Source organism: Artemia sp. Qi Xiang Cuo, chromosome 12 (assembly GCF_049724085.1).
Source record: "Artemia sp. Qi Xiang Cuo chromosome 12, ASM4972408v1, whole genome shotgun sequence".
Lineage (NCBI taxonomy): Eukaryota > Metazoa > Arthropoda > Branchiopoda > Anostraca > Artemiidae > Artemia > Artemia sp. Qi Xiang Cuo.
The window spans coordinates 42,247,001-42,262,982 of NC_142805.1; the positions used below are offsets into that span (position 1 = coordinate 42,247,001).

The 15,982-nt window shown below is 32.0% G+C and overlaps 1 protein-coding gene across 1 annotated transcript in view; it reads right to left on the bottom strand.

Annotated features, from left to right (window-relative positions):
* The window catches only part of LOC148946133 (uncharacterized), a 58,691-nt gene that overhangs the window by 18,341 nt on the left and 24,368 nt on the right, over positions 1–15,982 (bottom strand). Inside the window, exon 3 of the mRNA XM_089097815.1 lies at positions 2,692–2,895. Within this exon, the coding sequence (XP_088953941.1) occupies positions 2,692–2,759 (68 nt within the window). The 5' untranslated portion in view covers positions 2,760–2,895. The remainder of the gene's footprint in view (positions 1–2,691; positions 2,896–15,982) is intronic.

A 15,982-nucleotide genomic window follows, 5' to 3' on the forward strand; every position in this document is an offset into this window, starting at 1 on the left:
AAATAGGGTCTGACAAGTTTCATATTTCTTTCAACTACAGGATTTCCTGTCACTCATTAATCAGGGTTCAAAAATTAGCCTCCTCGCCCAGAAAATGCTAATTAAATTTAAAAAGAAGATTATGGCTAAACTTTCTCGGAAAATTTCCCGCTCCCCACAAAAATATCCTCAAGACAATTCATATTCATAAAATATGGGATCTCTCGTAATTTAATGTATCTTTTGGAAGAAATATTGCGAGATACGAACAACTACACCAAAGGTTAGATAAAAATGCGATAAGTCTAAAATGATGTAAATCAATCTGCTGCTTCACTTAGGCAACAGCCTCAGATACAAGACAAGTGATAAACGAAAATGAAGATAAGAGTCAGAATACTTGCGTCACCAAAAACTACAATGAGTCAAAAACAAAAGGGAAGAACAAAGAAATATCCGATTCAAAGATAATCGGCAGCAAGAACTAAAACATTTACAGTAAGGAACAAACTTCAGCCCATAGTAACTAAGATAAGATTATTATTTAAGACTCAAACAAGTAATTTGTTTGCTTTGATATAAAATACTGGTAGCGGTGGGATTCGAACCCACACCTCCAAAGAGACTGGTGGCTAACATCAGCGCCTTACACCGCTCGGCCAAGCTACCTTGAGTTGAGGTAGTATTTGATGCAAGGAGTGGAGGTTAGAACTTGGAAACACCATTACATCCCATGATTTCGGGTGCAAATCTTTTTTTAAAGCTTGTATTTAAACACAAAGAATTATGTTAGATTAACGTATATTTCAATGTTCTAAAGGGAAAAGGGTTAAGACATTACCTTAAAAAAAAAAAAAAAAAAAAAAAAAAAAAAAAAAAGTCTGGACCCTAATTTGGAAATCCGATTCTTCTGTGATAGCTTATTCAATGAGGAAAAAGTCATTCTCGTGTATTTTTTCTTTATTTTACTTAAAAGGTGTGTATATAGCACTATATATGTAGCAATTTGTCCATCACTATTGGAAATATTAGATAAAGTTTTTCCTTATTTTTACAGTGGTTTTCTTAGTTTCTATAACACGATAGGTTCAAGTTATTTTCGTTTAGGGCATCATTTGAAATTACTGTATAAGGTTGCAAAAAATAAAAATCCCCAACATCCTCATCAAACCGTGTTGTCTGTTAAAGTAGGTTAAACTTGTTCTTGTAGAAGACAGTGAAATTAGAATACTGGACATAACTTTGTTAAATAGCACAATATACAGACAAATTTCGGACACGTCATAGTGATAGAACCATGGATGTGATAGAACAAATATTATAAGGCAGAAAAGTATGTGTAGAGTTTTAACGCGATGGAGCACCAGTCATGCTTTGATTGAGGTCCGGCTTTGGAATGAACCAAAACAGGTTGCAACCCAAGCAAAGGGAATGCCCTTCATTGTTATGTAGAGCATCATAATTATTCCCCGATTTTTATTTTCTAGAAATGAGAAAATCTTCAAGGTTTATGGGGTACATGTGATACAATTCTTCTGCCCAACTGTATGCCGGTGATCAATGACAAGCTCAACCACTACCCCAAATAGAAATATCTGGTCAAAGCGGATGGCAGCGCTTTCGTGCCCTTGGGATAGTGTTCCTGTTTAGGTCTCTTTATATTTAGTACTCCAAAAAGAAATTTTGGCGAGAGGGCCAGGTCACATACTACTTCATCCACTTTTAGCTTTTAGTCTAACTTTGATATGAAAGTGGTACCTGTTCATTGTCGACAAGAGCGGAGCTTTCTACTCGAAAGTGGAAACATGGTTTAAGAAAAGAAAACTTGTCAAAACTGTTCCAGATAGTCTTTTCAGAAATAAAACCATTTTTGGGGCCCCAGGCAAGAATTAAAGTAGCTTTTCATAATGTAATGCCACATTTACCAGTACAGCTTGAAGTTGTTGCTTTCCTTAGAAACTGCAGAGGCTAAACCCTTATCACGGTCATGCAATAATACGAAAGGAGTGACATGGAAAAAAAATAAACGACAAAGCTAAATAATAAGTTTTCAGTCATCAAACGTTGAAATTACTTTGTAAACATTAATTTATCAAGCACCATTCCAATGACGAATTTGGATTAAAAATACACATGTGTTTTAGCATGCCTGAGCATAGGGAGGGACAGAGGTGGATAGAGTGCTTCCATGGTACAATTATAGGGTAAAGTATTAGGAAATATTTTAATATTTGTTGCTACAAATATTTTCATTAGGTTTAAACTTGTGTGGTGTTATTCAGGAGCATAAATCGTGCCTTTCAAATACAGAAGTTATTAGAGGATAAACGGCTGTAAGTTAAATAAAACAGTGGAAAAAACAATAAATAAAACTCACATAAGGTTCACATCAATTAAGATTTGACTTTTATTTATTTTTTTGTGTTTTTTTTTGTCTTTGTCTTTATATGTTGCGTTTCCTTTAATTTAACTTTTTCCCCCACTGATAAAGGCTCCTAGACATGAAGTCAAAATTTTTGGATTTTTGCTATTTAAGGTTATTTCAACTACTTGTTACTTGTAATTCTATTAACTTACTACCAATAACGCTCTAGTTCTGGAAATAATGCATTTAATTATTAAAATAGAGAGTAAACATAAAAAACACCTAAATGATACATCTGAATACATTGAGTACATCTGGAATGCATCACTATTACAAAACAAACTTACCTAGTTGTTCGATATTGTACTTCTGGTCTTCTGGTAACTGTTGGATCAATCGTGACTGAAAAGCACATCTAAAAATGGCGTTAAATTCTTTCTCCAAACCCCCAATTCCAAGCTGACTGAATTTCCAAACGGGTTTTATGAGGTGAAAAGGAAAAGAAGTCTCCTCTTTGAGTGAAAAGGAGAGGTTCAACTGAGGATACTAAACTAAGAGAAACTAAGAGATAAAAAATATCTAAGAGAAACTTGATAAAAAAAAACATCAAGCAATTGTTAGTTTTTGAAGACATTTGTTGTTCTGAACAAACTTGATACTAGCTGGGGAATCAAAACTTGGTACTTGTGTAGAATCCAATAAACAAGCAAGAAGTGAAATTTTTGTTGATGCTAATGAAACAAAAAAAAGGACGAAAATATAATAGTTTATGAACAAATTTGGGCTATATATTTGCACATAAGGGGTGGGGGTAAAGTACAGCATATATTAAATACATAACCTAACCAAACCATGGTACCTTTAATTTCCCCTAAATCCCAAAAAACTAAAGTTTAAATATAGTTTTCGGAGTGAGAAAACTATATTATATATAACCCTTGTTTATACAGCATCTCATATAATGATCAGCTGTGAAATGTAAGGAAATGGTTATGAAATATAGATGAAAGGTAATTTTCAAAGTCTACGGGGGGGGGGGGTATGCCCCACCCCCCAATTGGCACCTCTTTGTTTCCCTCTTTTTTTTAAATAAGGCAAATTTTCTCAGGCTTGTAACTTTTGAATGGTAAAACTAAACTTGATTAAACTTATATGGTATCTTTGTGGAAAACTTATGGCCTTGTGGTATCTTTGTAAAAATAATAAAAAAAAAAAAAAATTGAACCTCAAACCCTACATTTTCATGAATTCAAACCACTCTGCACAAGGTCGAATGAAGGGGGGTAGGGTTTTGAGCCCCTACTGCCCTTGAAGAGCAGTTTGCAACTGGCCCTCTCCTTGTTTTTTTTTTTCTTTTTTTCAAAAATGTAGCCATTAACCAGCTTATTAAGCATTTTAAGCCATTAATCCCCCCCCCCCCAAATGTTTGTACAACTCGTAAAAAACGAAGCAAAACTCAATATCCACCAATTTTTGATACATTTTCTTAAGTTTTTTACAATCCCCCAAAAAAATTCTTTTGAAAATCCCCCCCCCCCAAAAAAAAATTCTGGATACGAACCTGCATACAGTATATATAAAAAGTATAAAAAAATTCCTTTGTTCTTCTGTTAGCTAAATATTCTTAAGCACATAAAGTAATTGAAATTCATATAGATGTTGGGATAGATCTTCCACCCTCTGGGGAAGACAATCAAGTGGAGTACATACAGGGTTGGAAGGTGTTTTACAAATATCCTTTATGAATTAAAGAGTAAGGTTATGTTACAAGCTATGATGGCAAGGAAAAACAGGACTAAAAGAATTTAATCTGTATGGTTGGTCAAGCCGGAATATAGAAAAGAGACTAGTCTACAAGTCCCAGGGATGCCCTTATAGGTTAAGAAAAACTAGAAGAAACACAAAATAAACAAATACAATGCAAACATTCAGGCAATTATGTTTGCAAAATAACTTCACTAAATTTTGTTGTTATGGGTCTCAACATTTGTTTTGTCACATTTTAAGTTTCCCTGTTTTTTTTAAAAAAAAAAAAAAACAACTGACCTATCCTAACTTCTTAAATCCCAAGGTTTCTCAGTTTCATTGCCATAATGGCACCTAAGTAATTTAGTTCAATTGTACTTTTATTGCTTTTTCATTTCAACTTGTCACCACTGTACTGCCTCTATTGCTGGTGGTTTGTAATTGCATTAGAACCATATTAAATTATTAAAGCTATCTGCATTTTCTTTTGTTAAAATAACAATAAATTGGCACTTTGCCAAAACAAGCTTAGAAGACATTCTGACTTTTTTCTATTTTATCTTTTACCGACTCTCAGATGAAAGTCAGAAACATGTGGATCAAAGTTGGATAACATTTAAAAATTTTTGAGTAAAAAGAACATTGTTATACTTGAAACGCAATTGCCTTTATATTCTTTACTTTGATTCTTTACCTTTTATTCGTTGCTTTGAAGTATTCTTTGTCTGATTGCATTGCTTGCAATAATTAATTTAATATGGTCATTTTCTGTATTGTAAAAAGGGCGTTTAGAAAAAAAAACGCCCTTTAGACAATACAGAAAATGACGATTTTCCATCTCCTTGTGCTCCAGCTCCAAGGAGGCTCAAAATAAGCTCTCCAAACAAACTTGACTGACTTGATGAGCTTTTAAACTATAAAAATATCATTGGTGGATGCCAAACAATACACACAAAAAAGGTACTTTTGTATTACATAGGCCTCTCTAAAAAATCAAGTTTGGTTAATGCTAATGAAATAAAATATAAACTATATAATAGTTTAGAAACAAATTTGGGCTATATATTCGCATATTAGGGGGAGTGGGGGGGGGCAAAGCATACAATATATTAAATACGTAACCTAACTTAGGTACCCCCCCCCCAAAAAAAAAAACCACCAAAGAACAACATTTTAAATATCTTAAAACCATGCTATACAATGTATTTCTCTACTGCAGTGTACTGAATCATCTTGTAATACCGGGTTTTTCATTGTGTCTTTCCCATTTGACTGTAGCATCTCTTCTTGGACTTCTTTAGAGGGGCCCATATAATGCAGAAGTACCCCAAAAAATGTCCACTGTTTTTCATGGGCCAATTTGATTGAATTCACATAAAGTGCATTTTCAAACATATGCTTAGAGCTAAGACAGGGGCCTAGGGTGAAGTTTCTTTCCATGTATCCCTATTCCTTAGTTTATTCATCCCCTTAATCCCCTCTTTTTACTTCTTTTATCCTATCCTTACCCCATATCTAAATTTTAGCAAAAAGTATTTTGCCTTAATTGTGGCTTTTCTATCTCTTTTTCATTTGCTCTACCTTTTAAAAGTAAATTTTCTATAATTCAATTTGAATTTTAAGCCTTATCAAGAACTTCTTCTGCAAAACAGATGTTTGTTATTTAATCTGTATGTGACTAAGGCGGTTTGCTCTAGCTTTAAGAAGCTTTTGGTACTGTTTCTATTTTCAAACAGTTCGTGGTAACGAACTGTAAGTAAGGAGCGACCCGGCTCAATAGTAACCAAAACTCTAAAAAACAGAATATTGATACCAATAGATACATCAAAAGAATCAGATTTTTATGTTGATTTGAAATATAGAAGTTTCATCAAGTTTAGTCTTACCCATCAAAAGTTACGCACCTGAAAAAATTTGCCTTATTTTAAAAAAGGGGGAAACAAGCCGTAAAAGTCATAGAGCTTTTATGAAAATTACACCGTCAGATTCAGCATAGGCTAACAGACAACCCTACTATAAAAGTTTCAAGTTCCTATCTGCAAAAATGTGGAATTTTGTATTTTTTGCCAGAAGGAAGATCATGGATGCGTGTTTATTTATTGTTTTTTTTTCCAAGGGTGATTGTATCAATCAAGTTGTCCTAGAATATTGTGAGAGGGCTCATTCAAATGGAAATTTAAAAGTTCTAGTGCCCTTTTTAAGTGACCAAAAAAATGGAGGGCAACTTGGCCCCCTCCCATGCTCATTTTTTCCAAAAGTCACCCAATCAAAATTTTGAGATAGCCATTTTGTTCGGCATAGTCGAAAATCTAATTAATATGTCTTTGATGATGACTTAATCCCCACTGTTCCCAGGAGAAGGGCTGCAAGTTATAAACTTTGCCCATTGTTTACATATAGTATTGGTTCTTGGTAAGTATTCAGGCGTTTTCGGGAGGAATTTTTTTCAGGTGGGGGGTCAGGGTAGGAGTAGAGATTACGGGGGAGGATCTTTCCATAGAGGATGTTTCCTTGGGGGAAGGAACATTTCTATGAAGGGGCGCCGAATTTCCCAGCATTATCTAAAAAAACTATCAGAAATTAAATAAAAAAACAAGTTTTTTCAACTGAAAGTAAGGCGAAACATTAAAACTTAAAACAAACAAAAATTATTACGTATATGAGGGGGTTTACCCCCTAGTCAATACCTTGCTCTTTATGCTAAAGTTTTTTTAGTACTTTCAAAAGAGCTATCTATTCTAATTAACCAGCCTTTGTGATTCAGGGGTTAGTGATTTGAACAAAATTTGAACATTGGTGTAAAGAGCAAGGTCTTGACTAGGGGGCAAACTCCCTTATATACATAATAAAAACATACAAATATAGAAATTTGTTGTGTAAGTTACATCAGAACAAAATTTCAAGAAAGCCATTTAGCCAAAAAAAAGGAAAATTAATATACGAATTTCATTTAAATTATTTATTTATGGTGAGCCAAAATCAAAGCTGCATTAATTCAAAAACGTTCAGAAAGTAAATACAAAAAAAACCAGCTTTTTCAACTGAAAGTAAGGAGCAACATTAAAACTTAAAATGAACAGAAATTATTCCGTATATGAAAGGGGCTGTCCCCTCCTCAACGCCTTGCTCTTTACGCTAAAGTTTGACTCTGTCACACAACTTTGTTTTTTAAAACAATAAAAATTTGGCGTAAAGAGCAAGGCATTGAGGAGGGGACAACCCCTTTCATATACGGAATAATTTCTGTTTGTTTTAAGTTTTAATGTTGCCCTTACTTTCAGTTAAAAAAACTTGTTTTTTATTTATTTAATTTCTCGTCAAAGAATGGCTCTCAATATCAAATAGACTATATCCTATCTTTATAAATATATAAAGGCATTGCTCTTAGGCATTGCTCCAGTCCTGAAAGATTGTCTTGTTGTTTGCAATGGGAAAGTGGTTGATGCAGTCACATGCACTGGCTGATGTAGTTACAAGTAGTTGGGGTTTCAGTCGCAATCAGTCACATTCACAAGTATTTCCAGTTGCGAGTAGTCAAAACTTCAAACGATTAAAAGCAGTCATAGCTTGAAAAGTCAAAATAGCAGTTGTACTACTTATATAAGCATTAGTTGCAGTAACCCTCAAAGGTTCAATTTATTGCTTTCAGCTGTTTCTCAGATATTGTTCATATGCCCTTTTGATAACCTAAATGCATAGAGTGCATTTTGTTTTTGCTCAATATATACTGCAGTATTCTCTATTAGTTTTAACTTAGTGCCATTAGCCATCTCAGATATACTGCAGATATGCCATTTCAACATCCATATTTAGCTATAAATCCCCCTCAACAGGTCCTGAGTTTTCAACTGAATATTTTTATCTGTTCCTAAGATGTTGTAATATGCCCTAATGACAAACTTAGATGGACAAAGCGTCTTTTGAATTAGTTGAACATCCCCAATAATATGATCTAAAAGTTTCAGCGTAGTTCCCTTTTTTTCCTGGCGTATTGCACATACACCCTTTTTGCAATCTGAATAAATCACCCTCGATTTTGTATACAGGTTTCATATTTCCAAGTGTGTACCATTTTTCCCCGCCCTATTATGCACCAGATGACATCCATCTACAAAATCATGCGTTATTTTTTTTTTTTTTTTTGAATATTTATTTTAACACAATATGGCCAAATAAAATGACCAGATAATTTGGCTCTTATATGGGACCACAAGCACTAAATTTTACTGAACCAAAAAATAATAAACAAATAAAATGTACAGGCAAAATGTTTTTTGAGGGTATCTTCTAAACTTTGAGGTAGGATTATTCAAAAAAATATTTTTAATTTACCAGAATAATTGATCTAGATGGTTGAACATCAAACTAACTAGGCTAGTGTTTACGGATTTTTCCGAGAATGCTAGATGGCACCCACTCTCACTCCGTTCAGTATTGGTAGGGTGTGTAATAGTCCGTCAGGTGCGTTGCGGCGAGGATCTTGCGGGCCGCACGAAGACGTCCCACGGGCCGCATGCGGCCCGCGGGTTGCCGACCCATGTTCTACAGAATGACGCTCAAGATATACATGTCGGCTTTTACTAGGGGATCTTAAACATATAACTCATATTTTTGCAGCTCTTCTCTCGGTCAGCGTATCCAGAACTTCTGTGCTTAATGGATGGTTGATTAGCAAGAGAAGAAGAAACACCCATTTCTACAACACTCTTATGACAGCTTTTTCAATTGAAAGCCAACCTGTATTAACTATTAAAAGAACGGTATGAACCCCCTGTTCAGCAAATTCATGCATTTACTAAAAAATTTCAACGAAACACCTTTAAATTAGGTGTTGTTTTTTTAGACCACACTCCCGTTCTAAGACGAACAAATAAACTTTCAAATGGGGATAAATCCATTTATTTAGAAAGTGAAAAAACAGGTACAAAAGTCCAGATATTTCGGTCACATATACAGCGACCGTCTTCAGTAGAAATACTAAAATAATAAAATTGAAACTAGCATATTTATATACAACAAAATAAATAACTTCGGGTCATTCACAAAATAATTTGGGCAAGATTAAAGAAGAAAATTTACATCAAGAACTTTGAATGAACTTTGTCAATGAACTCTCTCTGATAATAATCCAGTGAATAATCCGGAAGTTCATTATTTTGTGAATGACCCAAAAAGTTATATATATTGTTACATATGAATATGCTAGTTTCAATTTTATTACTTTAGTATTGTGTTGTGGAAAGCAACACCTACAGTGTTCTTTTTTCTATATCCTTTCTTTTTATAGGTAATCTTCGGTCATCACTTTTAACCCGCGGCTCCAAAGCGTCCTCTACGTCTAGTAGACCAACAAATTCCTAGCGAACTTTTTCAGTAGAGTAGTTCCATCATTTAACAATCAAAACAAGACACTTTGCCCTTTTTTTATTCTAAAACTGCCAAATTAATTTTCTGGGAGGAAAAAATTATCAAATACGGACCATAGGAAAAATTTCTTCATCGATTTTGGAAAAATATTATTCATACTAATAAAACATAATAAAACTAATCTGGAATTAGTATAAATTCATACTAATAAAACATTATAAAACTAATAAAACATATATATATATATATATACATATATATATATATATATATATATATATATATATATATATATATATATATATATATATATATATATATATATATATATATATATATATATATATATATATATATATATATATATATATATATATATATATATATATATATATATCTATATATAGATTTATATACAAAATATTTGAAATATTGGATAATTTTATAATTATTCTTTTATGATTTTAATAGAATGCGGCTATGACCAATAGCCGCACAGATGTAATGCTGTGACGAATCCGAATCCCAGGATTTGGATCGTCGACCAGCAAAATCACCTTTCCAGCTGACTCAACCTTTTGAGGGTCTCTCAGTTATTTGTAAGCGAATTTATATAAATAATTCAGCGAAACTGCCAGCATATACTGAGCTAAATGTGAAAATGGCGTAACTTCAATATTTCAAAAACTCTTACTGGTATTCGATTGAAACTACCCATAAAATGGTCAGGAGGGGGCCGAAAAAAATCAAGACACTCGTGCACATGAAGGTCGGAGAAAAGTGCATTTGTGTTATCTCAGGAACGGCTGAGGTTATTAAGTTATATTTTCAGACATGAAGGTGATTATTTTACCAAATTGAAATATACGAGGTCCGTCAAAATTTTTCTGACATAACTCAGGAAGAGATTAAGACATAAAACCAATTTTCAGGGGAAACTTTGAATCTTTAAAAGTATTATCTTTAAAAGTGACTATCCTTACGTTTGATGGGACAGTTGATTAAGATTTTGAAAGACGTCATTAGTCAATATGTGCGACCAGGTTGCCAATAGGGCAGAAACTCAATAGATAATTCGAAAAAAATATGCGTCGAACAGAAGTTGCTTCTTGTTCAGTTTCGTGTGTGAAAAACCCTTTTTAAATCTTTCACAATTCATTTTAATAGCATAATTTTAGCACATTTCATACATTTTTCCTGCAGAATTTTCATTGTTTTAAAATATTTCTATATTTAACAGATAAACCTTCTCTGTTTACATATATTTGACATATAAACCTTGATGTGTAACAATTCCCTGCAGTAATAAGGGTTAGCATCTGTTAAGTTTTTTTATAGATGGCAGAAAAATGAAAATTCCGAACGAAACACTTCTTTGTACATAAAATCGTTTTTGTCAGAGCTGAAGCGATTGACGAAGCTATAAGAAAATATTTTAAACTTTAGAAATGTTTTAATTGTGTGTGTGTGAGAAGGTAAAAAAAGACAGTGACCCAAGTTCCCAAGGAGACCCCATTCCACACCGCCTCTCTCCAGTGCATTTAAATTCAAAAAAATTACATATTTATTTTGGCTATAAAGGTGTTGATGCCACAAAGTTCAACCCCATAGAGGTGGGATCCAAGATACAATAATACTAAAATTTAAATAATTACACCCTTAGTCAATCAACTTCGAACGTGTGTCATTACTGGCTGATGTCTTACAACAATGTTACCAAGTCCCATCATATTCCCAAATATGATATTTCACATCTTTGCTACTATTTGGCAAAGCTTTTCAATATTTATTTAGATAAAGAGTAAATAAAATGTTTCGAATTAATTTTTTTGTTTATTTGTTTGTTGACTCTGGATGCGATTTCTTGGTTGAGGAGCAGAAGCTGCACGAAGAGCAGAAGAGCTTGAATGAGCAGTAAATTCGTTTAGCAAGGGATGAGCAAAAAATATAATTTATTGAAGAAAAAGTAAAGGGTTCTATTTCTTTTAAAATATAAAAAAGGGGAGATAAAAAAAAGAGGCGTAAACAACAATTTTACGGAGAATAAAACTAACTTAATGTTAAGAACCCTTTATTTTTATTTTAACTTTACAATTACAAGAAGCCATGTATATTGCAACGACTTTTTATGTAAAACTGAACGCCATTACACAAAAAGACGGCAACAGTATACAAGCTTACACTAAGTTAGTTGCGAAATTTTTTGCTCGGCTCTTTGATTTCTTAGCCTAGAAAAGTAAGAGGACTTTAATCGATTGGAGATAAAAGACATGTAAAGAAGTGAAAAAAAATAGATAAACAAAGAACCTGACAAAGAGAGAGAGAAAGAGAGAGAGAGTGAGAGAGAAAGAGAGAGAGAATAAATTGGAACTTTTCGGTATAGGCTACCTATACCATATCTTAAGATCCATTGACTATGCCATCTATGACAAAAACGAAAAATTAAAGGAGGAGAAATTAAAAGTTATATACCTTTAAAAGTTATATAAAATTTTCCTATAATTTTTTCTCATTTTCTTTATTTTATCTACAAAGGTATTTAGTATTTAAAAATTTTCTACCATTTTTTCCACGTGGTGTGTTTTTAAAAACACCTCTCTCTCTCTCTCTCTCTCTCTCTCTCTCTCTCTCTCTCTCTCTCTCTCTCTCTCTCTCTCTCTCTCTCTCTCTCTCTCTCTCTCTCTCTCTCTCTCTCTCTCTCTCTCTCTCTCTCTCTCTCTCTGAGAGATAATGTTTATGTTTTTGATCAGAGTAGTAAAGGAAGCTATTTTGTTATTAGGAAGCTAGGAAATAATAGTTACCCTAGAATAGTTCTATTGGTGTCAGGGTCGCCACCTAGATATTATTACTGTCAAAAACTACTTTTCAGGTGTTTTAATTGGTAACTTTAGAACAGAATTAATTTCAGATTAATTTTTTTTAGTTTGTTTTACTTCTAAGGCAACACATGCATTACATATTAGTTGAATGAATACAATGAGATAAAACTTCAAACTTTGGAGGAGAACTTTGCCTCTTCAAAGGGCAGAAAGACGAGAGAAAAAACGCTATAAAAAAATTATCGTCAACTCTGTTAGGCTTAAATTTCCCCCCCGTTAGCTCTATTCTGCATACTGTTTTCCCTAAACCTCGTTAAAAATGAATACATATTTCTTCTGATACAATAAATACATATTTCGAGGTATTTCGAAATAAGTATAAATACACATTTCTCCGGGTTTTTTTTCGCTTCTTTACATTTCTTTTATCTCGCCATTTTAAGCATCATAAACTTGAATGAGCGGAGTATAACACACAAGTACGGGAATTTTTTATGGAGAGCTGGATTTCCCGGTATTATTTAAAAACGATCAGAAATTAAATTAAAAAAAAAACAAGTTTATTCAGCTGAAAGTAAGCAGCAACATCAATACTTAAAACGAACAGAAATTTTTACGTATATCAGAAGAGTTTCCCCTTCCACAAGACCTTGCTCTTTACGCTAAAGTTTTGACTTTTTTTGTAATTTTTTAAGAACGAATCCTGTAACAGAATGGCCGTTTAATTAGAATAATAAACTTTGTTTTAAAATTCTAAAAAAAAGAAAACTTTAGCGTAAAGAGCGAAGTCTTGAAGAGGAGGCAACCCCTTTTATATACGTAATAATTTCTGTTCGTTTTAAGTTTTAATCTTCCTCCTTACTTTTAGTTGAAAGAACTTGCTTTTTTTTATTTAATTTCTGATCGTCTGATCGTTTTTGTTTATTTCTAAAAACGCGTAGAACTGTCGCATTTTTCATTAGGGTCTTAAGTCATCGTATAATTTTTACTCTTATTTTTTAATTGTTATTATTTCTATTATTAATAATTATCATGAATAGCATTTTCGTTTTTACTCTTATTGTTTGTTTACTACAATTGTTCTTCTTACGATTTTTTTTATTTATCTTGTGATTTTTTTATCTTACAAACTTTTTATTTTACGAATTATTACTTATAAACTTTCCTTTTAGGGAGAATCTTGGAATAAATGGAAAAGCATGGTTTCTTTGTTGGATAGTCATACATATTAGTCTACTGTTGTTTTTGGTCTTCTTCAGTACCCCATCTGTATTCATTAACAAACTGGATTTTGTCCTTCTTCCTCTCAAAGAAGAAATGGGAAAGATAAATTTGCTATTACCAGAGTTTATTCATTCTATTCTTCTGCTGAGCACAACTGCCCTACTGCCTGTTCTTATATCATCATCCAACCAATTTTTGTCTTACTGGACCCGTTCAAATGCCAACACATCAGTGATGACATTCCGTGTAGTTGCAGACATTGCAGACAATCCGTCAACTGTTCATGAGAAAGATGATGTTAATCTGGTAAGTTTATTCAATCTTTAATTATCTATTTAATTGACCTGAGACTTTAGATCCCCTACAACTTCAGAGGTGCTTAATGTATCCAAGAAGAGTCGTAGACCATCTCTCATCTCAGTGAACAACGAAACATCCTCCCATTTGGGTTAGAAAGAGGCCCAGAAAGTCTTCATTTCTCATTCAATCCAGTGAAAATTTAAAGTGTGTCTTAAACACATGTTTTGAAAGGGAAGTTTCTTTTCCAAACTTAGAATGTATTTATTTCAAGTTGTTGGTTTAAATTCCTGTTTCAGAACCATAGTCAAGTGTTGAGAAGACTTCAGATGTGTTGCTAGGGTTTCCAGGACTCGGTCATAATGTCGGTCCCTCCCCCCATCATCACAACCAAAAGACAAGTAAAGGAAATAGTAAAAGTATAAACTCAATTTTGCACCCTCTCAGAGGCTGCACTCGGGGACAGATGGCCCTTTGTCACCCTGCTGGAAGATATTGCTGTTTAATTTACAAAATAATTAATGTATTTAACCTGAAACACTAAACAATGTGTAATAAATATTAATGATTAAATAAAATTGATAATTTAAAAAAAAATATTTAGAATAAATAGTCGACATTTATTCATATTTAATTTGTATTAAATTAAACATTTAATTTAATTATATTTAATATATATATATATATATATATATATAAATATATATATATATATATATATATATATATATATATATATATATATATATATATATATATATATATATATATATATATATATATATATACACACACATATATATATATATATATATATATATATATATATATATATATATATATATATATATATATATATATATATATATATATATATATATATATATATATATATATATATATATATATATATATATATATATATATATATATATGTATGTATATATATATATATATATATATATATATATATATATATATATATATATATATATATATATATATATATATATATATATATATATATATATATATATATATATATATATATATATATATATATATATATATATATATATGATTAAATAATAATATTTAATATTATTATATTAAATATTTAATTTATTTATTAGATCCATTTTTTAATCTCCATACTAATTTCCCGTCTTGACACTTTTAGATAAAGATTATGACTGACTTTGAAAATCAACCTTCATCCCATTGGATTAATTTTTTCCTAGAATCTATTGCTACCTAACCTATATCTAGTATCCATAATTTATGGCTAATATATACCTAAAATCTTTAATCTTTAGTCTATAATATGAACCATAGCTAAAATTTTCTTTGAGCAAGTTTTACCAGTACTATATAGCTCTAGTCTTTAATTCCAATGTTTTGCAGCATAAAAAAAAAGTAAATTTCAGTCCATTTTTAAATAAATAATTTATTTATTTATTTAGTTATGCTAAATTGAAATAAAAACTTAGCATACCATGAAAGAAATAAGCTATTGAAGATTACGAATATAATTTTTGAAAAAGAATAAGTACCTAGCGATTTTAGGAAAACCCTAATCAAACCATTGTATAAGAAAGGTGATAAGAGTGAGTGTAGTAATTATTGAGGCATTATCCTGTTCTCTGTAGGTAGCAAATAACGTAGTAATATGATACTTTTAGACTGAGAGATGCTGTAGACAAAGTTACAAGAAATGAACAGTGCGGTTTTAGAAAGGATAGAGGATGTGTCGACCAAATTTTCACTTTTGGGTTAATAATTGAGAACTGGGAACCTTTGGTTCCCAGTTTTATAGATTATGAACAAGCTTTCAATTTTGTTGATACAAGAGCTTTAGCGGAGGTCTTATCCCTGTATGGTATACCAGACAAATACATTAAAGTGATTAGTGCTATGTACGAGAATAACCCTGATGCGGTTAACGTAGGAAATAACGTTGGTTAGCAGATGGTTTTATACTAAATCAGGAGTAAAGCAGGGTTGTGTTCTATCTGCCTTTATATGGATCATATTGATGGGCTTTGTTTTAAGAAGCACAGTAAAGGCAATGAGAGAACATGGAAGTAAATAGGGAAGGAAAACTTTCTTGGACTTAGATTATGCTGATGATTTAAGCATCCTAGATGGAAGTGTGAGCAAACTAAATGAACTTATTGAGGTTTTG